This window comes from Podarcis tiliguerta (assembly GCF_965153285.1).
Source record: "Podarcis tiliguerta genome assembly, chromosome: 17".
Lineage (NCBI taxonomy): Eukaryota > Metazoa > Chordata > Lepidosauria > Squamata > Lacertidae > Podarcis > Podarcis tiliguerta.
This window is the reverse complement of record NC_139550.1, coordinates 26,729,279-26,754,245: the sequence shown is the minus strand read 5'-3', so window position 1 is coordinate 26,754,245 and position 24,967 is coordinate 26,729,279. Positions and strand designations below refer to the sequence as shown.

The 24,967-nt window shown below is 47.0% G+C and overlaps 1 protein-coding gene across 5 annotated transcripts in view; it reads right to left on the bottom strand.

The window, feature by feature from the left end:
• The window catches only part of FOCAD (focadhesin), a 141,826-nt gene that overhangs the window by 84,890 nt on the left and 31,969 nt on the right, over positions 1-24,967 (bottom strand). For all 5 annotated transcript variants that reach the window (XR_014506269.1, XM_083419283.1, XM_083419282.1 and 2 more), the window contains exons 8-13: positions 23,281-23,487; positions 21,486-21,573; positions 18,924-19,129; positions 15,488-15,745; positions 3,962-4,066; positions 2,116-2,217 (exon numbers count right to left, since the gene is read on the bottom strand). Coding sequence is in view for 4 of the 5 variants with exons in the window: in XM_083419283.1 (XP_083275409.1) it covers positions 2,116-2,217; positions 3,962-4,066; positions 15,488-15,745; positions 18,924-19,129; positions 21,486-21,573; positions 23,281-23,487 (966 nt within the window). In the remaining variant the exon portion in view is untranslated. The remainder of the gene's footprint in view (positions 1-2,115; positions 2,218-3,961; positions 4,067-15,487; positions 15,746-18,923; positions 19,130-21,485; positions 21,574-23,280; positions 23,488-24,967) is intronic.

Genomic DNA, 24,967 nt, shown 5'->3' with positions numbered 1-24,967 from the left:
TGCCCCCTGCTGCAAAGCCTATTAAGATGCGGTTTCATGTACATCTGTAGTTAATATACTGCAACTTAAGCAAACATAGAACTTACAGCAAGTGTTCACAGAACTACAGTCGTAAAGTGTTGAAAGCATGTCACACAGTGGCGGAGCTTCATGCTCCGGCACCGGGGGGGGAGCAGGCGGGGGCGTGGCACACGTCCTGGGGGCGTGGCATGCCGCCTACAAGGGCATGCCTCCCAGCGTGGGGGGCCCAGTAGCAATGGCACTCAACCGGGATCGTGGGGCGGGGGGCAGTGCGCTCCCCCTGCCCCCTCTTCCTCTGCCAGTGATGTCACATGCAGTATTTCATTACTAATAATAATCATAATAATAATTTATTATTTATACCCCACCCATCCGGCTGGGTTTCTCCAGCCACTCTGGGCAGCTTCCAACAAAGTCTGTTAAACATTAAAAGCTTCCCTAAAGAGGGCTGCCTTCAGATGTCTTCTAAAAATCTGGTAATTGTTCTTCTCTTTGACATCTGGTGGGAGGGTGTTCCACAGGGCAGGCGCCACCACTGAGAAGGCCCTCTGCCTGGTTCCCTGTAACTTGGCTTCTTGCAAGGAGGGAACCGCCAGAAGGCCCTCGGAGCTGGACCTCAGTGTCCGGGCAGAACGATGGGGGTGGAGATGCTCCTTCAGGTATACTGGTATATTAATCCCTACAATCCGAGATAGGTCAGTATTGTCTAGGCCAGGTGCGTCCAACTCCCAAGAGACTGTGATCCACTCCCAGTATAAAAATTATGGCATTGTCATTGGCGGGAGGAGGAGCGTGTGTGGGGTGGGTGGAAGGTGGCAGCTAACTGGAAGCGGGGGGAGACCTAATGGTAAGGGGTCCCTTTACTTTTACCTTACCACACCCTTAAGTTTCGGGTTTCCCTAAACAAAGCTGTCAGGGAACTGCCATCAGCTCAGAGGCGAGAGATGGAAGGGCAGTTGTGTTATAGTGAGCCTCCGAAAATCTTGCGAAGGAGTTCCTCTTCCGGCGAGGAGGAAAGCCCCACCTCCAGTGGAGAAGAGGTGCAGGGACCAGGGGATGCTAGGGAGAGCCTCAACACCGAGCCTGAGCAAACTGGAGAGGCGGGAAGCACGCCCCTGCCAGCGCCCATTCTGCACAGTAGGTTTTGGCGCAGGGAGGGACGGAAAAGTCTGGGGGTGATGCGACTTTTATGATGGGGGAGGTACAAAAACCGACCACTCCCAGATTCTGCTAGCGATTGAGCCAGACATGAACTTACGACGCTCTTGCACCAAGAATAAAGCCTGGAAAAGACGGGTCGGAGTCTTGCCTGTTTACTCTCGAGCAACCACACCAGCATCTGACAAAAGCTCAACAATTTTGGGGGCTTCCTAAAAAGCTAAACAACTTTTGGGGTATCCTGATTTTTACTTTTTGAAATATGGCAACCCCAGCATACGCATGGGAGAATGAAGCACAACATCCTGCTAACCGAGTGCACAATCGAACTCCAAGAATACTGGGTTCTGGCATTCGTAATTCACTGAAAAATTGGTTTCTGGTTTTGTTTTTTTAAAAAAAGATTAATTCATTAAAAAAATCCGCAGTATCTCAGTACAGTCGTGCCTTGCTTGACAAACACCTTGCGACTCGAACGTTTTGGCTCCCGAATGCCGCAAACCTGGAAGTGATTGTTCTGGTTTGCGAATGTTTCTTGAAACCCAAAAGTCCGACGCGGCTTCCGATTGGCTGCTGGAGCTTCCTGCAGCCAATCAGAAGCCACACCTTGGTTTCCGAACATTTTGGAAGTTGAACAGACTTCTGGAACGGATTCTGTTCGACCTCCAAGGTATGACTGTATTGTAAAAGCTTCCAAGAACAAATTATTCTGCATACTCCCCTCCTAGAGTGGCCTGAAGGATTAGCTCTTAACAACAACAAAAACAACAACAACTTTATTATGTATACCCCACCCATCTGGCAGGTTTGCCCCAGCCACTCTCAACAACATTCCTAGCAGCCATTGTTAAGTGAGAGGCAACAGCACGATCAATTATTCTCCCAAAATGTGATTTTTCGAGACAGAGATTAATTGCTTTCCATCTTTTTGACAACCTGCTTCTCCCATAAAGATGTCATCAGGCGTAATGCAACAGCTTGAAGCTCTGGCGTGTTTCCCAACACCTGTAGGGCGCGTAAAATCTGAGCCACGCAGACCTGAAAGAGATTGTTTGCTCATTTGTAAAAACAGAACTTTCCCTACATTCATTTACAATGCAGAATACGTCTGGAGAGATTAATTTTGCGGCAGATACAAAAGCGCCGATCAGTTCTGCGTGCCAAGCATCTAGGGCTACATCCAGACGGCAACTTTTTCACCTTGACGGCAGCACCATTTAGCATCATGATAGCAGCGCAGGAGGCAGAAGAGGAAATGTTAGGTGCCAGAGAAGGCGCTGAGGTGAGGCTTTGGCAACAGATCTGCGTTGTCACTGGGTTAATGACTAATCTTTTAATCTGCTATTTTGGCGTGGGGGTGGGGCATACAGGCCTATTCAGTCAACACACCTGACTGTAAATAAATCACCTCTCTGGAAACCTTGGGAGATAATCTTTTTAAAGATCTTTATTCCACTGAAGGCATATTTACATTTCCTACAGTGTAACCTGAGCTACACCCATAGTATATAGTGCTATGGGCTACTTCTGTTTCCTACAATTAGAGATATTATTTCTGAGCATCTATTTGTTGCAATCCAAATGTTCCTGGCTACAAGGCATTCAGGCTATGTAGATCTACATCTTTGGCAACCACCCATAGCCTGAATGAGGGACTAAAGTAGTAGTAGTAGTAGTAGTAATAATAATAATAATAATAATAATAATAATAATAATAATAATAATAAATTGTTTATACCCCACCAATCTGGTTGGGTTTTCCCAGCAACTCTGGGCGGCTTCCAACCGAATATTAAAAACAATACAGCATCAGACATTAAAAACTTCCCTAAACAGGGCCGCCTTCAGTTGTCTTTTAAAAATAAAATAGTTGTTTATTGCCTTGACATCTGCTGGGAGGGCATTCCACAGGGCAGGCACCACTACGGAGAAGGCCCTCTGCCTGGTTCCCTATAACCTCACTTCTTGCAGGGAGGGAACTGCCAGAAGGCCCTTGGAGCTGGACCTCAGTGTCTGGGCTGAACGATGGGGGTGGAGACGCTCCTTCTGATAGGGCTTTCAAGGTCAGCACCAACACTTTGAATTGTGCTCAGAAACATACTGGGAGCCAGTGTAGGTCTTTCAAGACCGGTGTTATGTGGTCTTGGCAGCCACTCCCAGTCACCAGTCTAGCTGCTGCATTCTTGATTAATTGCAGTTTCCGAGTCACCTTCAAAGGTAGCCCCAAGGAGAGCGCATTGCAGTAGTCCAAGTGAGAGATAACCAGAGCATGCACCACTCTGTGAGACAGTCTGCAGGCCGGTAGGGTCTCATCCTGCCTACCAGATGGAGCTGGGAGACAGCTGCCCTGGACACAGAATTGACCTGCATCTCCATGGACAGCTGTGAGTCCAAAATGCCAAAATGACTCCCAGGCTGAGCACCTGGTCCTTCAGGGGCACAGTTGCCCCATTCAGGACCAGGGAATCCCCCACACCAGCCTGCCCCCTGTCCCCCAAGAACAGTACTTCTGTCTTGTAAGGATTCAACCTCAATCTGTTAGCCACCATCCATCCTCCAACCGCCTCCAGGCAAGTAACATATTCCATATGGATTCCTCTAGGGAAGATAAAGCATTCTGATGGAACAAGATGATACCCATTTAAGTGATGGTTAATGACATTCTACCAAGGTGCTTTCGTTGCCCTTGACATTTTATTCCAAAATTAAAACAGAAGCAAAATTTGCTTTTAAGAAACAAAACGCCTTTTCCAGCAAAGAAAAGTTAAAATTTCATACTGACCTTATGAACACCCAAAGCAGGCAAAGTATACAAGATTTCCCGGCACAGAGTGGGCTCCAGCGGTGTCCCCAACTTAAACATCAGGACGGGAATCAGATTTGGCACCTAAAATAACACCCATAAAAAAAAAATGGGTTGCTATGCTTCTGTGTGTGGACAACAATGATAAAAATCACCACCATTTTGAGCAGTTCTCCAAGTCTTCATAAAATAGATTTTTCTGGAACACAACAAAATTCAGTGGTTCGCGAATTGTACAGACTTTTGTGTCAGGGAACTGCCATCAGTGCCGGAGGGAGAGAGCAAAATCCAGAGGGATTCCAGAGAGCGTCCAGGGATTGGGAGAAGTAGCCCATCTTCTGGGGAAGAGAATCAGCGTAGCACCAGTGGAGAAGGGGGGCAGATGGGGGAAACGGCGAGGCGGTCCCATGACTCCTTGCCGGGGACCAGTGGGGAGAGTAGAGGTCCTCCGCTGCCTACGCCCTCCTTGCGCAGAAGGCTTTCGCGCAGAGAGAGTAGGAAGAGACTAGGCGTCAAAGAGCTTCTTTGCTGGAAGAAGTTTAAGAAATGCCCACTGACGGATTCTGCCAGCGATTGAGTCAGCCACGGGTGAGTGGCTGTCCGGACAGAAAAGGTTCACTTAGGCAACCCAGCCAGGTGTTTGCACCCAGCCGGGGAGATAAGCACCGGCTTACGCACGAGCAACCCCTAGAACCATTAGTTTGTTTCCAAGGTTCTTTTATTTTTTTAACAATTCCGTTCCTTCACCTTCCAGCAGAGTATTGCAAAGATTTCCATCTCAGTTTTATTATTTGCTTCCAGAGTGAAGCTCTGTCCTGAGTTGTGTTATTCGGGGAGGGTTCCCCTGCTCCCCAGTTACCTCCAATTACTGTAACTTTAGAACTGACTTAGTGATCCCAAGTTTGGACGTTTGAGCTGGCTCAAAACCAAAGAACAAATTCAAACCAAACCCCTTACTTATTGGCCGGTGGGCATACAGATACTGAAAAGGGTCTGCACAGTCTTAAATTAAATTCCTTCAAGGACCATTAACTCAAACAGGTTCTGAACCTTTCTGAAATGTTAAGGAAGTTTTGCCAGTTCCTGTGCACGCATGGAAAGTAAATAAATTCTGAAAGCACCCAAAAGTTCCTGTTTGTTATGAGAAAGGACATCACAGTCAGCCTTGCGGTTTCATGATGATTGGCTGCCACTGAACATTGGGCTTTACAACATAACTGAAGAACGGTCCCTGCCCCAAGGATGTTTACAATCTACAGTTTGAAAAAGATAAAGGAAAAAGGGACAAGGAGGCAGCAAAGGATGAACAGAAGCAGATTTTGCTCAATTCACACTAAATCCAATGCTGCTTGCTGCCATTGTACCAAAAGACTGTATTTTTAGAGTTGGTTGCAAATAAATTCAGCATTACTATATACCGTATTTTTCACCCCATAGGACGCACCGGCCCATAAGGCGCATCTAGTTTTTTTTTTGGGGGGGGGGGAAATAAAAATAAAAAATTTATTTCCACCCCAGGCGTGGGGCAGGGGCGGGGGAAACCCGGGGGAAGCCCCACAGCTTGTGGAGAGCTGCGCGAAGCTTGAAGCCTGGGGCGCGCTGAGCTCAGTGTGCCCCAGGCTTGGGCATGCAGGCAACTCTCCGCAAGCGGTGGGGGCCCAGCGCCTACCCCTCTCGCTCTCCAGGCTTCAGCGAAAGCCTGAATTCGCCCCATAGGACGCACACACATTTCCCCTTCATTTTTGGAGGGGAAAAAGTGTGTCCTATAGGATGAAAAATACAGTAATCTTGTTTTGAAAATAGGCCATCTTCTGTTCTAATTTGGATATCTATACAGCAATCAACCGTCGGCAAAACTGTAATTTTAACTCAATTTAACAGCGTGAAGAGGCGGGGGGAGCTGTTATCACCAGAACTCTCTTCCATTTTGTGATTATTATTCATGATTATTTATTAAATTTGTGTGCTACCCTTCATCCGAAGATCCCAGGGTAGCTCACAACAGATAAATAGCTAAGTGAGTGGGACTTTGACTTGGATGCTTCTACAAGCATTGCGCGGCGGCAGCGGTGGGAGGCCCCATTAGCTAAAGTGGTACCTCAGATTAAGAACAGTTTCAGGTTAAGAACAGACCTCCAGAACGAATTAAGTTCTTAACCCGAGGTTATGTACATTCCCCATATGGGGAATAGTTCCAGTGCTTCTGCTAGCTGAGAGCTAGCAGAGCAGTCCTAGCTAGAAGCTGGTCAAACAAAGAAGGAAGTCAAAAAGAGGGAGGTGTGCTGTGTGTCTCGTCCTTTTGTTATCTGGACAGGTAAGGTCACGCCCACCTTTAGTCACATGCAAAAGAAAGGATGCTCCAGGAAGCTTTGACTGGCTGGACCAAACATTCCCTCACATGTCTTTTCTAACATTACAAGGAATGTTGTACTTGACTGCCTCTCATGGATCACATCCCACAAGCAGGACATGATGCGCATGCATGAGGCAAGAGAAGTGAGTGAGCATATTCGGCAGAAGGAAGAATCTTCCCACATGAGGATCTGAGAGTCAGCTGCTGGGCAGTTTTTCTCAACCACCTCCTCCGATTTCTTTCCACCAGAGCCAGTTGGATGCTGCCTCCCAGTAAGAGTGGGGCAAACCTGGGATTCATTAGGCTGAAAAAAGCTCAGCCCAGGTGCAGAAGAGGAGAGCTGAGAAGGAAAGTATGGTAGAAAGTGAGCTCTTCACAAATCCATATTGTTTTTATTTGATGAAAAAGGGTAGTTGTTTGGCCAACTTTTCTGGAATTTCCCCCCACCCCCTTCCATCTATCTTTAATCACATTAGCGGGTTGTGATGACTTACACAACTTTCGTTTTGATCTCCGAAAGTTCTCCGATGATAAACATTTTGCTTGAAATTAGCATAACTTCAAACAGAAACGAAACACTCCAAAGTTGGATGGTTCCAAAACCATTAAGACTACTCCCAGGACGTTCCACTTGGCAAGAGACATTAACGGTTCCTTCTGAAAACTGACTTTAGAATAAAAATTTAGCAAGGAAACCTTGGACGTCTACTTGCTAGTTCTGTTAACTATTTTGCAATATCCTAGCTACATAACATGTTGGATTCGATGCTGCATTAAAACGAAGGATTTTTAAGGCTACATTTCTCTGCTTTATGTCTTTAAAGACGGGGCTGGGAGTTGAAATCCTTTTGATCTTGGGAGCTTACAACTTTTGGCTGAAAATTTAAGACAACCCATTAGTCTTGCAGTTTTTGAATACCTGCCAAATTGTATATTTATCCTCAGAGTGGCTAACTGGCAAGATAAAGTTGTTTTAAATAAATACACATGTCCACATGAAGCCGTAAACCCAGAGACAGTCGAGGCTGTTGGCGTGAACAGAAAATTATACCCATATTTGTGTGCGTGAACCAGTCCGGAGATGTCTCTTGCAGGAACCTCTTTTTGAAAGGAAAATATCTATGCTCCTCTAGGAAAATATTTATGCTCCTCTATGGTTTGTTGTTCAGAAATAACACTCGTTTTTCCAACCACAAAGAAGACCCGCCCCTCAACTTGAAACATAAGTAAGGGAGGGCTGAATCCTTGCCAGGGCGAAATGAGCATTTGGTCTCCATTGGGTTTTCCCGACAGTTTTCCAAGAGCCGCCCTGCAGATTCATTAACTCTCAGTGCATCTGAGCACCTTCAGAAAGCCAGCAAATTTGTTGCTTAGCAACGCAGCATTTCCAATCCCTCTCCATCCCTAAAGATTCAGCAGTTAGGTCAACCCTCCCCATTAAGTGCCTGACAAAAGGTTGTTTTTTCTACCAGATTTCTCTTTTGAAAACAAAACAAAAACAAGACAGGGGAATCTGCATTTCAAAACCACCAACTAGCGTCTCAGTACAGTCGGTCTTGCAAACAGATTTACGACGGCGGCTCTTCGGATGATGACACTGTATCAGAATTTGACGCTTCGTAAAATGGAACTTTCACATAAAATGGAACTTTCGCGTACGGTTCCAACTTGTCTTTCGTTCAACAGCAAATACAACAGCCAATGCCATTGGCTGGGACAAATAAATATAACCAGACAACCAATCTCTCGGTTTAAGAATTCTTCTGTTAGAAAGCTCATGATAAAGATATTAAAAAATATGTAAGACCACAGTCCAATGTACACTTACTTGGGAGTAAGCCATGTTTAGCACAGCGGCCTGACTTTAGGGCTAGACATGCTTAGACTTCTGCTGTCAGATTGCATTTTCTTGACATATTAAATACATCTACAGCACTCGGGACTCAAGAGGAATGAAAAACATATACCTGTTCAATGTTATGCAGAACTGGCACTCCCACTGAAGGCAAAAATGTTTATTGAAGATGGCAGAACGGTCTACTCTAAGGATGGCGGACATCGGATATCGCTCATCTTCCTTCAAGCCGGAGTATTTCATTTTTAAACTTAATTTATTTTATTTATAAAATTCCTTACCCGCCCTTCATAAGGTCCCAGGGTGGGTAACAAGAAGTAAAATAGAGACAATCAAAAAGGCAACTAAAACCGTTCCACCCAAAACAATATAGAAGAGATCAGTGAATTTTTTTGTAGGGCCAGAGGCACCATCTTGCATGGGCAATGGGGGGGGCACGTCATGCACATCACGTCCCAACGCCATTTGCATGAGCATTGCGCATCCCTCCTTGAGCTGGGCAGACATGGGGACAGAGTAGGGTGTCTTCAAGCTTCATCAGTAGGTTTCTGATTTGGAGGATGAAGGACCAGGTACGCAGCCTGGGAGTCATTTTGGACTCACAGCAGTCCATGGAGGCTCAGGTCAATTCTGTGTCCAGGGCAGCTGTCTCCCAGCTCCATCTGGTATGCAGGATGAGACCCTCCATGCCCACAGACTGTCTCACCAGAGTGGTGCATGCTCTGGTTATCTCCCGCTTGGACTACTGCAATGCGCTCTACGTGGGGCTACCTTTGAAGGTGACTCGGAAATTTCAACTACAGTGGGACCTCAGGTTAAGAACTTAATTCGTTCTGGAGGTCCGTTCTTAACCTGAAACTGTTCTTAACCTGAAGCACCACTTTAGCTAATGAGGGCCTCCTGCTGCTGCCGCGCCGCCGGAGCACGTTTTTTGTTCTCATCCTGAAGCAAAGTTCTTAACCTGAAGCACTATTTCTGGGTTAGCGGAGTCTGTAACCTGAAGCGTCTGTAAGCTGAAGCGTATGTAACCTGAGGTACCACTGTACAGCCAAAGTTAAAAGCAGCAAACGCTGAGGCCATTGGCTCTTCTATGTTGCTACCCCAGTAGAGAACACCTGCCATTACTGTCTTATCTCCAGTCAACAAGACTTAAACTCTATTGATTTATGTTCTTGCACCACCACAGTTCTTTGAAGACTTGAAAATTTTTACAGATTGCAGATATTTTCAAGGATCACATGTGTTCTGCAAACCGCACATCCATTGCTCTCTGTTCTGTGTCAAAATCAAGATGTTCCACTTTCAACTCCTGATTTTCTGGCAACTAAAGAACACCCAAATGGAGTTCATAGCATTTCATTCATTTACCCAACAAACACTCCTTGCTTCCCAAGAGCAGAGGATTTAGAATATGGTCATTATTGCTTAAGGATTTAGAATATGGTCATTATTGCTTAAGGCATTTCTCCATCAACAAAACCAAGTGTATAATTGGTTTTTCTTTTAAATACTCAAACGTCTACCTAAATGAGGTCACAATTTGCTTTATTCTTTGTCTTTTATTTTTAAGCCGAATAACTGAAGAAGCATTCTCTTCTGATGAATTTCCCAGAAGGGTGTCATATACCAGGCAAATATTTTATTGCTGCAGTTGAGATAGCCCATAAAAGGGTGAATATCCCCAAGATACTCATAATCCGCTAATAATGGTAATAGATCTTGTGTTACAATGCACAAATGACCTCTCACTCAAACAATTTATTTTATCCCCCCCCCCCTTTTTGCAGCACGGTTGGATTCACATGCAAAATAATAAGTTTTTGTGGGTTTTCTCTTTTTTTGCACAGCGAGTCAATTCATCCGATTAGGAAGACTGTATTAAAGTCTTTTGCAAACAGACCAAGTCAGTATGGCCTTAGCAGCCATTTTATTTCAGTGAAGCCAGTGATTTTTTTAGGGGGGGTGCAGGGGCACTGGCGGAGGAGCGGGAGTGCGGAGGGAGCGGACCACCCCGGGCACCACTATTCAGGTAGGGTGCCATCGCAGTGGACCCCCAGACACACGCCACACTCCCTGCCTGCACACCAGGCACCACGCCCCCGGAACATGTGCCACACCCCTGTGGGCGACTAGCCACACCCCCGGGATGCATGCCACACCCCAGGGGGGGCCCGCCACACCCCCACCTGCTCTCCGCCCCCGGTAGTGAAGCGTGCAGCTTCACCACTGCACAGGGGTACGCATACCTCTAAACATTTTGTGAATCTAATCTAATCTAATCATTTTGTGAATCTAATCTAAAGAAGGACCTTCTCGGTAGTGGCGCCCTCCCTGTGGAACGCCCTCCCACCAGATGTCAAAGAGAACAACAACTACCAGACTTTCAGAAGACATCTGAAGGCAGCCCTGTTTAGGGAAGCTTTTAATGTTTGATGCATTACAGTATTCTAATGTTTTTTTGGAAGCTGCCCAGAGTGGCTGGGGAAGCCCAGCCAGATGGGCGGGGTATAAATAATAAATTATTATTATTATTATTATTATTATTATTATTAGGCCTTGTGGAGGGGCAGTATTTCAATATGAGTAGGAAAATGAGAGTACCCTTAAATATATATTTTTTTTGGGGGGGGGGAGCACTGAGTGAAGCTATTTTATTTCCCTCTATGCAATCCAAGGATGGTTGCCTCCCATCCCTAGAAAAACGGAATTGCTCCATTTTTGGACCAAATTGTCCCTTGTCCTGTTGGACAACAACAGCAGTCGGTACAGCGTGAGGCTCTTCATCTCAGGGTTGTCGGTTCGAGCCCCACGTTGGGCCAAAGGTTTCTGCATTGCAGAGGGTTGGACTAAATGACCAACTCTATGATTCTATGAACCCTTCAGTATCTCAACAGAACCACAAGTGACAACCGATAAATTAAGACCCATAGTTTTCACATCTCCTAGTCATCCTTGCTATTAAAAATGCCATCAATACATAGATTGTTCCAACATGAAACAGCAATTATCTCGAATGCAGTTCATTCCCAAACTGCATTTACATGAAAGTTAAGCTCAGAGATGTAAACAAAACTTAATTCCAAGAGTGCTTATTATCACCTCGGGATAACCCAGTGTCCCTTTATTACAACATAAGCAGCTGCCAAACTGCCTGGTACCAACCCTTGTCTTCCAAAAACCTGTCTTCCATTATCTCACGTATTACACGTATCGTTTAATTATTGACTATTTTTCCAATCAGCAGTTTCACACCACCCAAACTATATTTGTTACTTTCCAAAGTAACCAATGTGCCTTAAGGCTTCTTTCAAATTTCAGTTCAAAAAGAACCTGGGTCATGATCTGCCGTGAATTTTCATTCAAGAAACCTACCGTATCTTTTGCCCTGTAGGACGCACTTTTTCCCCTCCAAAAATGAAGGGGAAATGTGTGTGCGTCCTATGGGGCGAATGCAGGCTTTCGCTGAAGCCTGGAGAGCGAGAGGGGTCGGTGCGCACCGACCCCTTTCGCTCTCCAGGCTTCAGGAAGCTATCCGCAAGCCGTGGGAGAGCTGCGTGAAGTCGTGCATCTCTCCCACAGCTAGCGGAGAGCTTGCCTGCACCCAGAAGCTTGGAGCTCAGCACACCCCAGGCTTCCGGCTTCGCGCAGCTCTCCGCTAGCCATGGGAGAGCTGTGTGAAGTCACGCAGCTCTCCCACGGCTTGCGGATAGCAGCCTTTCTGGGGGCTGGGGGCAGGGGAAGCTCGGGCTTCCCCCACCCCAGCCCCGCACCTGGGGGGGGGGAAATAATCCCCCCCCTTTATTCCCCCCCCCAAAAAAAACTAGGTGCGTCCTATGGGCTGGTGCGTCCTATGGGGCGAAAAATACGGTATTTCATCATTGAAATTTCTAAAATAATAATTTTAAAAAATAATCTGTTACAAAAAATCCATGACTCTCCTGCTAACAACAAAGTCAGCCATAAAACTTCCTGGTAAGCCAAATACCTGAAGTTTACAGATCCAAAATGCATTTTTTGCAGCGGTCAATGTGGTTGACCTGGGCTTAAGCCATATCCTGATCCATGACTATGCAAATAATTTACAGAACAGCCACTGGCACCATGTTCTCTGCCGTTCCCTCTATTTCCCCCATTAGCTCCCCCAAAAAAACAAGCTTGTTTTTTATTCCGATGGAAGACCTCGAACAAAGACAACCCGAGCCATTTGAGGCTGAAAAGAAAATTCCCAAGATCCCCATTCCTTGTAAAGCAGTTTCCATTTATCTGTTTTGAATTAATACGATAAAAGCATCCCCAGCACACCATCTGCAGGCAGCTGTTCCCACAGAGAGCTGCAAACAGCATGGCACGATTCCCTGGTTATCACTGTTTGGGCCTTTGTGCATTTTGAGTGGATGTTATTAAAAAGCAATAAGACAAGCAAGGAAATTAAATACAGCGATCAGCTGTAGGATTTCTGAAGAAGTGTTTTGCTTTCGCTGTATTATTGTTGGCCTTTGCGACTCTTTTATGCAACTTCACGGTGCATAAATAGCCGTTATAAAAGGTGCTATGCGCATTTTAATTCCCCCCACCAGCAAGAAATGCACATGTTCCCAGCATATGAAGAAGTATTTTATACCTTTTTCTTAATCCTATGCCCGGCCTTGTAAAAGTTATTTGCCATAAGTTAGTCTGTTGCTTCTGTTTGCATTTTAGTCGATGTGAACATTACTACATTCTAATAGCACCAATATATACAACAGCCAAACCCAAGCTCCTACTCACACCACCCTATATCTGAAAAAAGCTTTCATGAGCAAGACCCTTTCTGGAAGAGACTGTTATAAGAAAAATACTACTCCCTTTCCCTTGTGGGGTACCCAAGAGCCTGTATAGAGTCATTGTGTAGGTTCCCTATCGGTAGGGGAAAATAACAGAGGATAACCAGAGAATTGTTGTTGAGCGTTTAGTCGTGTCCAACTCTTCGTGACCCCATGGACCAGAGCACGCCAGGCACTCCTGTCTTCCATTGCCTCCCGCAGTTTGGTCAAACTCATGCTCTTAGCTTCGAGAACACTATCCAACCATCTCGTCCTCTGTCGTCCCCTTCTCCTTGTGCCCTCCATCTTTCCCAACATCAGGGTCTTTTCCAGGGAGTCCTCTCTTCTCATGAGGTGGCCAATGTAGTGGAGCCTCAGCTTCAGGATCTGTCCTTCCAGTGAGCACTCGGGGCTGATTTCCTTCAGAATGGAGAGATTGGATCTTCTTGCAGTCCATGGGACTCTCAAGAATCTACTCCAGCACCATAATTCAAAAGCATCAATTGTCTGGCGATCAGCCTTCTTTATGGTCCAGCTCTCACTTCCATACATCACTACTGGGAAAACCATAGCTTGTACTGCATGGACCTTTGTCGGCAAGGTGATGTCTCTGCTTTTTAAGATGCTGTCTAGGTTTGTCATTGCTTTTCTCCCAAGAAGCAGAGAATATTGAGAAACAAAGCATCTAGGAAGCCTGATCTTTATTAAACTGTTGCAACAGGGTCCCCCACTCACCCCACACAGGGAGGGAGGAGGTGTGCAAGCCCTTATACAGACTTTTGAAATTGCCTCCCCTGTAGCTCAAGACCATCCCCCAAAACGTTATGCATACATCACAGAAGGAGTGGTCCCCGGCAGAAATTTGAGTGTGTTGCTTCTCTACTGTCTGCCAGGATACCTGATAATGCCTTATCTGATTGCCTTTTCTTGGTAGTCTGGCCATTCCTTTGAGATGGAAAATACTTAGTTCCTGAATCTCTTACGCATATTGAGAGTGTGCTCAGCTTAACAGATACTTGCCAGACTGTATTTACAGGGAGGTGTAAGCCCCTGCAGTCCAAAGACAACTGGAAAACTTTTCCCATTTCCTTCATCCTATTTGAGGTCAATTTAAGAGTCAAAATGGCTTCAGGATTCTTCTCCTGTACTATTTCAGACACGTGGTTTATATACTTATGTACGTGTTTGCCTTGTACACTTATGAACATATAATTTATATATATGAGACCCTAAATTCTTATAACAGAGACAAACAAGCACCGTCAGCTGGTTAAGGAAGGAGACCACACAACGGACTGCCAGTGCTTCTCCCAAAACTGTGTTTAAAACATCCCAAGAAAGTGAACACAAGAGGATGGGAAGCTACTTTATACAGAATGAGACCACTGGGCCATCCAGCTACACTGACCTGTCATATAATAATAATAGTAATATTTTTTTTATTTATACCCCGCCCATCTGGCTGAGTTTCCCAAGCCACTCTGGGCGGCTTCCAATCGAGTGTTAAAAGCAATACAGCATTAAATATTTAAAACTTCCCTAAACAGGGCTGCCTTCAGATGTCTTTTAAAGATAAGATAGCTGCTTATTTCCTTGACATCTGATGGGAGGGCGTTCCACAGGGCGGGACCCACTACTGAGAAGGCCCTCTGTCTGGTTCCCTGTAACCTCACTTCTCGCAATGAGGGAACCGCCAGAAGGCCCTCGGCGCTGAACCTCAGTGTCCGGGCTGAACAATGGGGGTGGAGACACTCCTTCAGGTATACAGGATGGGGGCATTTACGGCTTTAAAGTTCAGCACCAGCACTTTGAATTGTGCTTGGAAATGTCCTGGGCGCTAATGCAGATCTCTCAGGACCGGTGTTTTGTAGCCCCAGCAGCCACTCCCAGTCACCAGCTGCTGCATTCTGGATTAATTGCAGTTTCCGGGTCACCTTCAAAGGTAGCCCCACGGAGAGCGCATTGCAGTAGTCCAAGTGGGAGATAACCAGAGCATGCACCACTCTGGCGAGACAGCCTGCGTACCAGATGGAGCTGGTAGACAGCTGCCCTGGACACAGAATTGACCTGCGCATCCATGGACAGCTGTGAGTCCAAAATGACTCCCAGGCTGCGCACTTGGTCCTTAGGGGCACAGTTACCCCATTCAGGACCAGGGAGTCCCCCCCACCTGCCCGCCCCCTGTCCTCCGAGAACAGTACTTCTGTCTTGTCAGGATTCAACCTCAATCTGTCATTCACCATCCATCCTCCAACTGCCTCCAGGAACTCGCAAAAGACCTTCACCACCTTCACTGGATCTGATTTAAAAGAGAGGTAGAGCTGGGTGTCATCTGCATACTGATGAACTGTCAGCAGCTCTCCATTCCTACCTGGGCAGAGGAGATGTGCCTAAAAGCCAGGAGGTACAGCGTGAAGCCATCACAGACCAAACTGGAAGGAGACAAGACCAACTTTGGCTGCAGGCCCTCCATCACACCTCCATGTTATTCTTACCTGGGACGAATCTGCTTTGGCGAGTTCTGTAGTGGCAGCTAATACGTCACGAAGGCAATCTCCGTTTTCTTGAACGAGGAGGTAAGCCAGCAGAAGGAACACGTGGGCAGGGACTTGCGTTGTTATGGGCAGCACAGATTTAAGAGAAGACAGCCAGTCGGAAACGGAAGACGTCTCTCTCAGGAGCCCCAGGAGCCTCCAGGTCGTATGCAATGAACCATAAGCACTGGTGATGGGGAAGAAAGGTTCGGAAGAGGCCTGAGGCAAAAGAAAAGGCACATTCAAACCAGGAAAGTCTGAAAGTTCAAAATAAGGTATTCTATAAGTGAAATAAAAAATGTAATTGTTCCTCAGCTATTTGCCTAAAAAGCATGCAAAGATTTTTTTTAAAAAATGACACCATCTCACTGCTGTGAAATACAGTGGTGCCTCGCAAGACGAAAAGAATCCGTTCCGTGAGTCTCTTCGTCTAGCGTTTTTTTCGTCTTGCAAAGCAAGCCCATTAGCGGATTAGCGCTATTAGCGGTTTAGCGGCTATTAGCGGCTATTAAAGGCTTAAGGGATTAGCGGATTAGCTGCTAAAAGGCTATTAGCAGCTTAGTGCCTTAGAAAAAGGGGGTGGGGAGCGGGGAAAAAACCCCCAGGAATCACAAGACATTTTCGTCTTGCAAAGCAAGCCCATAGCAAATTCGTCCTGCAAAGCACCTCCAAAACGGAAAACCCTTTCGTCTAGCGGGTTTTCCGTCTTGCGAGGCATTCGTCTTGCGGGGCACCACTGTATATTTCCTTCAAATAAATTACCGACACTGCTGTTGATAATTACCGTGTTTTTCACTCTATAAGACGCACTTTTTCCCTCCTAAAAAGTATGGGGAAATGTGTGTGCGTCTTATGGAGCAAATGCAGGCTGCGCAGCTATCCCAAAAGCTAGAACAGCAAGAGGGGTCCCTGCGCAGCGCTCCCTCTCGCTGTTCTAGCTTCTGGCTTAGCCGGGCGCAGCCTCTTCAGGCTCTCCTCAGCGCTCCCTTTAAAGAATGGTTTTTTTCTTGCATTCCCCCTCTAAAAACTAGGTGCGTCTTATAGTCAGGTGCGTCTTATGGGGTGAAAAATACGGTGCACAAGCCCTTGCCGTAGCAACCAATCACACGCCCCCCAAATGCACTATCTGGGAGTAAGACACCACCCAATTTTAAACATTTTTTTTAAAAAAGAAAAGAACTGTGTCTTCTACACAGAAAAGTATGGTCGGTTTCCGGGCAGGTGAGGGTTTGCCAAGCGTACCTTCCTCTTAGCACACTTCTAAGCACCCAGGTGACAGCTGGGGGAATGACGCCTTGTGTGGATGATACGATATGAACAACATAAATGTGATAAAGGGTCTTTCTTAGGGAGTCTCCCCAGGCCATATGCCCTCTCTAGCCTTGTTCCACATCTTCTCCAAGCGTTTCTGTCCAGCCTGAACTCTGATGATGGCTGGCACTTGCCTGGGTGATGGGTTTGTAGCTCAGCAAGTTCCTAGAATACAATGGCTGGGATGTGGTTGCATCTACTGCCCCCCCCCCCCCCACTCTTTGTTAGGATACTGATGTTCCATTCTGCCTTAAGAGGAATATATTTGTGGAGTTGTTGTATGTCACATGTCTGTTTATTTCCAGCACAGTCTGCTGGGAACTTCCATTGTATATTGTTTTTGCTGTACGGCTGTTTTGCTTGGACACGAAGGGAAGCAGACATGTTTTTCCCTTTGTTCCTAAACTATGCTCTTCCGTTGTGAAGATTTATTCACTCCGCTGATAACAGCGTGCTCAGCTTCTGAACGTTTCGGAGGCTCGAGTCGCTGATTGATGCTATTCCGAGAACCGGAGTTCGCCTGACTGCCGGCTGGTGGCTGGGGCCAGCTGGGGGCCAGCCAACTGCCCCTGTCTCCCAGGCAGCATCCCAACTGTTAAGTTGTGGGTGAACATATCAGACGACACAGCGATTCTTCAAAGCAGCTCTTTATTTGTAAGCTGGAACAGAACTGAACTGAAGGGTTCAGCCAGCCTGCTTATATAGAGCTCCACTGGAACGCAACAGTAACCATTTTCTGTAACTATCCAATCACTGAACGTCACTTTCGATCCCTTATTTGCATATGTGGACCTGAACTATCTACAGTATCCACCTGCTGGCCGAGGGTGAGAACTTCAGTACATAACACCAACACTCTTTGCCTCTGGCCATGCCAGCACCGCCATGTGGCCCACAGAAGGTTATTCCCAAGGGAAAGTGGCCCTCGGTGTGCAAAAGGGCTTCCCAACTGGGAGAGACATCAAAGCAAAGAAAGGAAGCAGCAGCAGGGAGAATAGGCAGTCTTGGAGGGAGGGTACCTGAGGGGCTCTAACTGGTGCTGCGGACCAGCCTGTCAGGGGTCTCTTCCTCTTCCTCCTCCTTTTGACCAGGGGCTGCAAGGAACTATGGGCAGCCATGCCCAAGGCCAGCCAAGTGATTCCCAGAATCGCTAAAGTGACATACAAACTTGCTTCGAGGAGGGAGACAATTTGCTCTCAGGTTTTGAATCGGCCAGGAGGTTTACGAACGAGCTGCCGGAGCAGTTCCACGAAACGGCGCATGGCCGTTTTTAATTATATTGTTCAATGTAATGTAAATTCATTTTGGATGATGGGGAGTTATAATGCCCCTGTACTTTACGTGACCTTTTAAAAAGCCATTTCGTGCAAAAGATTTTTTTTTAAAAAATGTTACCCCTCCCCCTGTTTATCGCCTTCAATTATTGCATGCGGAAAATTAAGATCCAGCCACCTGCAATGTTGGCACTTTGACTGATGGGATCGCTTAGAGGTAAATGTGTCCCGTTCCCCCCTCCCCCCCAAAAAAATCACTGTTCCCAAAGGATTCCCACTGCCTTCCACTGTTTTCGTTCTGCTGCCCACTATGAGAGCATATTATGGGGTGGGGGGTGAGGCTGTAGAGAAAATTCCACAGGATTATTTTGCGGCAACCCAGTTTTACAAGACAAATAGCTGTTTTTTCTGGCCTGGGAAAGATATCAGAGTAAGATTTGGTCCTTAAGGCTGAAATCCTATCCACGAATGAGAGAATAACCCCCACTGTTTACACTAGGACTCGCTTTGGAATTGACACGCTCAGGGCTGCAGAGTTAGATATTCCGAATGACACCTCCAAGTTAGATTAGCTTCCCAAATTACGCTGGGCATCGGTTATTGCTCTATTCCGAACTCAGGAACTCAGGAACTTCTATCACATTCAAAGGCAGGGGAGGCAAAAGGCAGGCAAGGCTTCAACAGACGAGGATCAAGGACCTAATGGTCAGAGGTCCCTTTACCACTTATAATAAAATAACCTCGTCTTATACGGAAAAAATACGGTACTTGCCACCAGTAGAAAAACGAAAGGTTCTGAATGGAAGCCTCACCGGTTGCTTTTTCTCTTCCTGCAATTTTTCCTGCTGCACGATTTCTAGAAGATTAATGGCCAGCTGCTGCCGAGTGGGGCCACCGTCCTCCTCCATCGAGCAGCCCTGCGCGGCGCTGGAAGACAAGATCTGCAGAGCGGGCATCACCAGGAGGGGGGCAACTACAAGAGTCATCTTGGTTTCAGAGCAGGAAAGGAGCTTGATGGCTACAAGGACAAGAGCAAAGTTGTAAGTGGGACTGCCCAGGGGCAGGCGTGGGCACGGTCCACCACAGGTGCCCTCACTGAGGGGAGTGACATTTGGCGCACTGCCCGCTCGTGACTACCAAGCCTACCCTGAGCTGTCGGGGTAAGGGGGGGAGCTGCGCCGCTTTGCCAGCGGCATTCCACCCCCTTCCCCCTTCGTTTTGACAGCTGGGTGTCAGGAGTGCGTGCAGGAGCCAGGCCCTGTGACTGATAGGGCTTCGCAGGACTGGGGCTTTCCTAAGTTTGTTCTGGAGAGGCAACGTGTGGCTTCACAGGTGAGGCCGATTGGTAACTCACAGCACTTGGTGGCAAGAGCCGGGAAGGGATATAAGGTCAGCATCTCCCTTCGGCTCTTTGCCACAGCAACACGCTTCCTGCCTTGGGCTTCTTGCTTCCTGATCCTTGGCTTCTTGACTCCCTGCTTCTTGATCCTCGGACCCTTGACTTCTTGCTTCTTGACCCTTGATCCTTGGACCCCTGACTTTGTGCCTCCTTGCTTCTTGATCCTTGGACCCCTGACTTTGTGACTCCTTGCTTCCTGACCGTCACACCCGACTTCGTGACTCCTTGCTTCTTGATCCTTGGATCCCTGACTTCGTGACTCCTTGCTTCCTGACCCTCGGATCCCTGACTCCATGACTCCTTGCTTCCTGACCCTCAGACCCCTGACTTCGTGACTCCTTGCTTCCTGACCCTCAGACCCCTGACTTTGTGACTCCTTGCTTCCTGACCCTCAGACCCCTGACTTTGTGACTCCTTGCTTCCTGACCGTCAGACCCCTGACTTCGTGACTCCTTGCTTCCTGACCCTCAGACCCCTGACTTCGTGACTCCTTGCTTCCTGACCCTCAGACCCCTGACTTCGTGACTCCTTGCTTCCTGACCCTCAGACCCCTGACTCCATGACTCCTTGCTTCCTGACCCTCAGACCCCTGACTTCGTGACTCCTTGCTTCCTGACCCTCAGACCCCTGACTTCGTGACTCCTTGCTTCCTGACCCTCAGACCCCTGACTTCGTGACTCCTTGCTTCCTGACCGTCAGACCCCTGACTTCGTGACTCCTTGCTTCTTGATCCTTGGACCCCTGACTTCGTGACTCCTTGCTTCCTGACCCTCGGACCCCTGACTTCGTGACTCCTTGCTTCTTGATCCTCGGACCCCTGACTTCGTGACTCCTTGCTTCTTGATCCTCGGACCCCTGACTTCGTGACTCCTTGCTTCTTGATCCTCGGACCCCTGACTTCGTGACTCCTTGCTTCTTGATCCTTGGACCCCTGACTTCGTAACTCCTTGCTTCCTGTCCTTCAGACCCCTGACTTTGTGACTCCTTGCTTCCTGACCCTCAGACCCCTGACTTCGTGACTCCTTGCTTTCGGACCCTTGGCTTCTTGACTACCAGCACTCTGACCCTCGGACTCTTGGCTCCTGATTCCTGGCTTCTGGAGCCCCGTTCCTGCTCCCACCCCGCCATCTTGCCCCCGGTCCTGACATCCCCTGCCAGGACTTCGATTGCCCATGAACCGGACTGTGACACTGGGGGAGGCTAGGTAGTCATGGATGGGCGGCGCACCAAACGTCCACCATGGGTGGCTCGCTCTGCCCCGGTGAGCGGCTCGCTCCGCCCTGGCTGCAGGGCGCGCACGCCACTCCGGGGACCTGAGCAGCTATCCCACACCTGGGAGGGCACCCTCTGCAAAATGCCCCCCTCTGGAGTGCGCCCGCCCTGGGCAGTGCGGGCATATGCTCTGCCGCTGGGACCGCCTCTCCCCCTATGAACCTGGCTGGACCCTGAGATCATCTTCTGAGGCCAGATTGTTGTTGTTATTATTTTTACTTGCTTCACAAATTATGGAATAATAGTGAGGTAGATGAAGCAAGAGGGGGGGGGGCAGGGACAGGTTAATGGGCTTACAATGTAATTTAGACAGAAATTAAATTTTTAAAAAAGTTATATAAAGAACCCCCAAAGACCCAAGGAAACACGAAAACAAACCTCCTCAGCCCCCATGGGCTATGTAAATGGAAGTCACAAGACATAACATGTATATCAACCTTTTCTTATCCCTAATGAACTATTTTGCTCCAAACAAACTATTTCAGGGTGTTAATAATTTTACACTTTAAATAATGGTAATAAGAAAACCACTAATTTCCATTCCGATTAATAAAACCAGGCTGCAAAGCCAAATATAGTAGACTTGATATGCCAAGTAAGGTTTCTGGATTAAAAAAGACAACAACAAGACAAAATGAAGGCAAACAATTTAGAAGCGGGGGATTTTTATTAGTTTTTTTTTTTTTTTACAATAAAGCCTTACCTAGCTTTAAGATTGGTTTTTGCTGACTGGCTGGAGCCTGAAGCAGTAGCAAACCTAATCCAATTATGGCCATCTCCGATGGAAAGTCCTAAAAGAACAAGGAGAATACAACCAAAGGTGAAATCTTTTCAGTCTAACAGCTTGTGGAGATAAACTACCTTGTCAAGGTTTTACACCCCTGTACAGTGGTGCCCCGCAAGACGAATGCCTCGCAAGACGGAAAACCCGCTAGATGAAAGGGTTTTCTGTTTTGGAGGTGCTTCGCAGGACGAATGGGCTTCTATGGGCTTGCTTCGCAAGACGAAAATGTCTTGCGATTCCTGGGGGTTTTTTTTCGCTCCCCACCCCCTTTTTCTAAGGCACTAAACTGCTAATAGCCTTTTAGCAGCTAATCCGCTAATCCCTTAAACCTTTAATAGCCGCTAATAGCCGCTAAACCGCTAATAGCGCTAATCCGCTAATGGGCTTGCTTCGCAAGACGAAAAAACCGCTAGACGAAGAGACTCACGGAACGGATTCTTTTAGTCTTGCGAGGCACCACTGTATTCCAAAACACATTGTGTTGAATACAGTGGGCTGTGTCCAAGCCCAGTTTCGAAAATAAATAGCCCAGGGTCCCTTCTGATGTTACTCCGGGGCATGAGAGCAACTGCAACTGACTCTTTCTTTCTGTGCTTCTCAGGTAACTTTGGATGTCTGCAATCTGACGAGAGAAGTTGGGGAAGCAGCTCCTTCCCAGGGCTGTTTCTGCAACAATGTCATGGGAAAGATGGATGTGTCTGAAAAGGATCTATAGATCTATATAAAGCAGTGCAGGAAGAATTACTGAACCTGTAATCCAGCAAGTGGGGAAATTATATACCGTAATTGGATATTTGATTAATTGTTATTTGTGTTTGTATTTAGATTCAATATGCATATATAATGAGGTTTGTTTTTGATTTTTGTAATTGAAAACTAATAAAAATTATTGACAAAAAAGGGTCTAAAAATCTTAATGTTGGAACTCATCTGCATAGATTGGGGGTTTTTCTCCGTTTTAGAATTCCTGGCTCACTCCTTGATTTTGATGAGAAGGCAGTTAACTTTGTATCAGTTCTGCTAGAAACACCAGCAATTCTCACATATCTCACCGTTCTATGAGTCAGGATACCCTTCTGGAACCTGAGAGCCTGCATCTGTGAGGGCAGAATGCATCAGATGAAGTTTGCCAAAGCGGTTCCTTTGTTAAGGTACTGGCTAGTTTAGTGCCACAATTTAGCATCACGGAAGTTGCTCTGTGCCATAGGACAAATGAGTTGCCATGGGCTGGCTAGAGGCAGAGGAGCGAGCAGCTGAGGAACCCACAAGGGAAGAAGGCTTTGCGTCATTTCTGGGCCACTTTCGGGTTCGGCACGATGCGCACACATGCAATCGCGCACAGATTAAACGTGCCTGTAATTTGCAAATGGGCACAGAATTAGGCCCAAGGTTCTCCTGGTTACACAACTAACAATCCTCGGTGTCCTTTGGTGTCTTAATGTCTACTACCATGAAAGAGTGACAGTGACATTGCTCTGGTATGTTCTAGAGTGTTGCGGACGTGAAGCAAAAGCAGCTTGGGAACTGAAATAAACGGCACACTTAAAAATAAATAAACTCTTAAATTGTACTACGAGGCTGCATGTTTGGTGTGGATTAGTGACTGGATAAAACTGGAAAGGAAGAAGCATTAGATTTGGAAGGTCACAACAATAGATTCTCTCTCTCTCTCTCTGTGTGTGTGTGTGTGTGTGTGTGTGTCTCCAGAACCTACCTCTTTCAGCAGCTCAGCATTTTCTTCCAGTAAGCAAATCACAGACGAACACTCCCCAGTGACCTGCAAGCAAACCTCGCAGACGCATAGAAGTTGCAGGCAGAGCTGGCGCAACTGGGCTTTCCAAAAAGCGGGGTGGCGCTGCAGACTTCGGACCAGCTGCTCCAAAAACAGGAGCTTTTCTGTGACCTGTGGCAGGTCTTTTAGCTGCGGGAGGGAAATAAGTAGGACTGAGAAACTCGTTCATTTATTTATTGCAAACGTGGATCTTCAGCTCCCCATTTTATCGTTACAACAACCCTACCAGGTGAGTCGAGTGATTGTGACTAGCCATGCTAGTCTTAAGTGGAAAACGGGAACAGTGAGGGTGGCTGTTCCACACAGGAGGACTAGATGCAAAACACAGTTGGATTCTTGAAGCTTTAACAGAGGAGCAGGGAAGGGAATTTTGGCAGGTCGCAGTGCTTCAGGAGGGTCAAACATTCCCACTTCCACACAGCTGCGAAAAGCACAGAAACCCTGTCCTCTTCTGTGCATCTCTCCATCTACTTTCACCTCCCTCTCTGCGCCCTGCTGAGAGCACTCTTAATTTCTCAACCTGCAACTTCAAGAGCTCAAAACATCCATTTGTTGGCAAATGCAAGATTTTGAAAATCTGCCTGAGGAACACCTGATTACCACAAATATACTTCTGTGGTCTGACATACTGCTTCCTTCTCTTTCGGAGCCACCTCTACCATTAGGCAGAATGAGGAAGCCACCTGAGGGGACAGGTGTGTGTGGCAGGAAAGGATATATTGTTTATTAATCTCCTACCTAACTTGCACTAGCAAGTTCCTTTACTTAGCAGAGTTACATTGCCCTTTTTAATTGCACAGCAGATAGCTGGTTGCAGGCTCGTGTGAGCCTCTCACTATTATACAGTTTAATCTATATAGATTGAATTGTACGTTCCTGGTAAGTTCCCTTGAATGCCTATTAAAAGAACACAGATGCCACAAAAAGTCAATACAAGAAGTTTACTTACATCAGTTCAGAGTTGAATCCCTGAAGGCAAAATTAGTTACAAATATCTACATGTGGATCTACCCCATACGGGGGAATAATCCCAGTGCTTCTGCTAGCCATAGCTGTCAACGTTTCCCTTTTTTTAAGGGAAATTCTCTTATTCCGAATAGGATTCCTCACAAGAAAAGGGAAAAGTTGATAGCTATGCTGCTAGCTGAAACCTAGCAGAGCAGTCCTAGCTAAAAGCTGGTCAAATGACGAAGGGAGTGAAAAAGAGAGTGTTACGTGACTTGTCCTTTTGTTACCTGGATAGGTAAAGTCATGCCCACCTTTTGTCACATGCAAAGGAAGGATGCTCCAGCTAAGAGGACCAGGAAGTTTTGGCTGGCTGGACCAAACATTTCCCTGCATGTCCACTCTAGGAAAACAAGGAATGTATTTGACTGCTCCCAGTGGATTACATCCCACAAGGTACTGGGGGGAGAGTCAGGGGGCTAAGGAGACAGGGGGGCTAAGGCCCTGCACCCCTTGAGCTAGCCTGCTGCCCTCCGGTGAGGTGTAAGACGGCACCTCACTTTGAAATGAGATACAACACCTAGGCCACTCAGCTTCTGAACATGGAACAGGGGCGACGCCATTTTGTTTTCTACTTCAAGCCGCAAAACATCTGCCCCTCCTC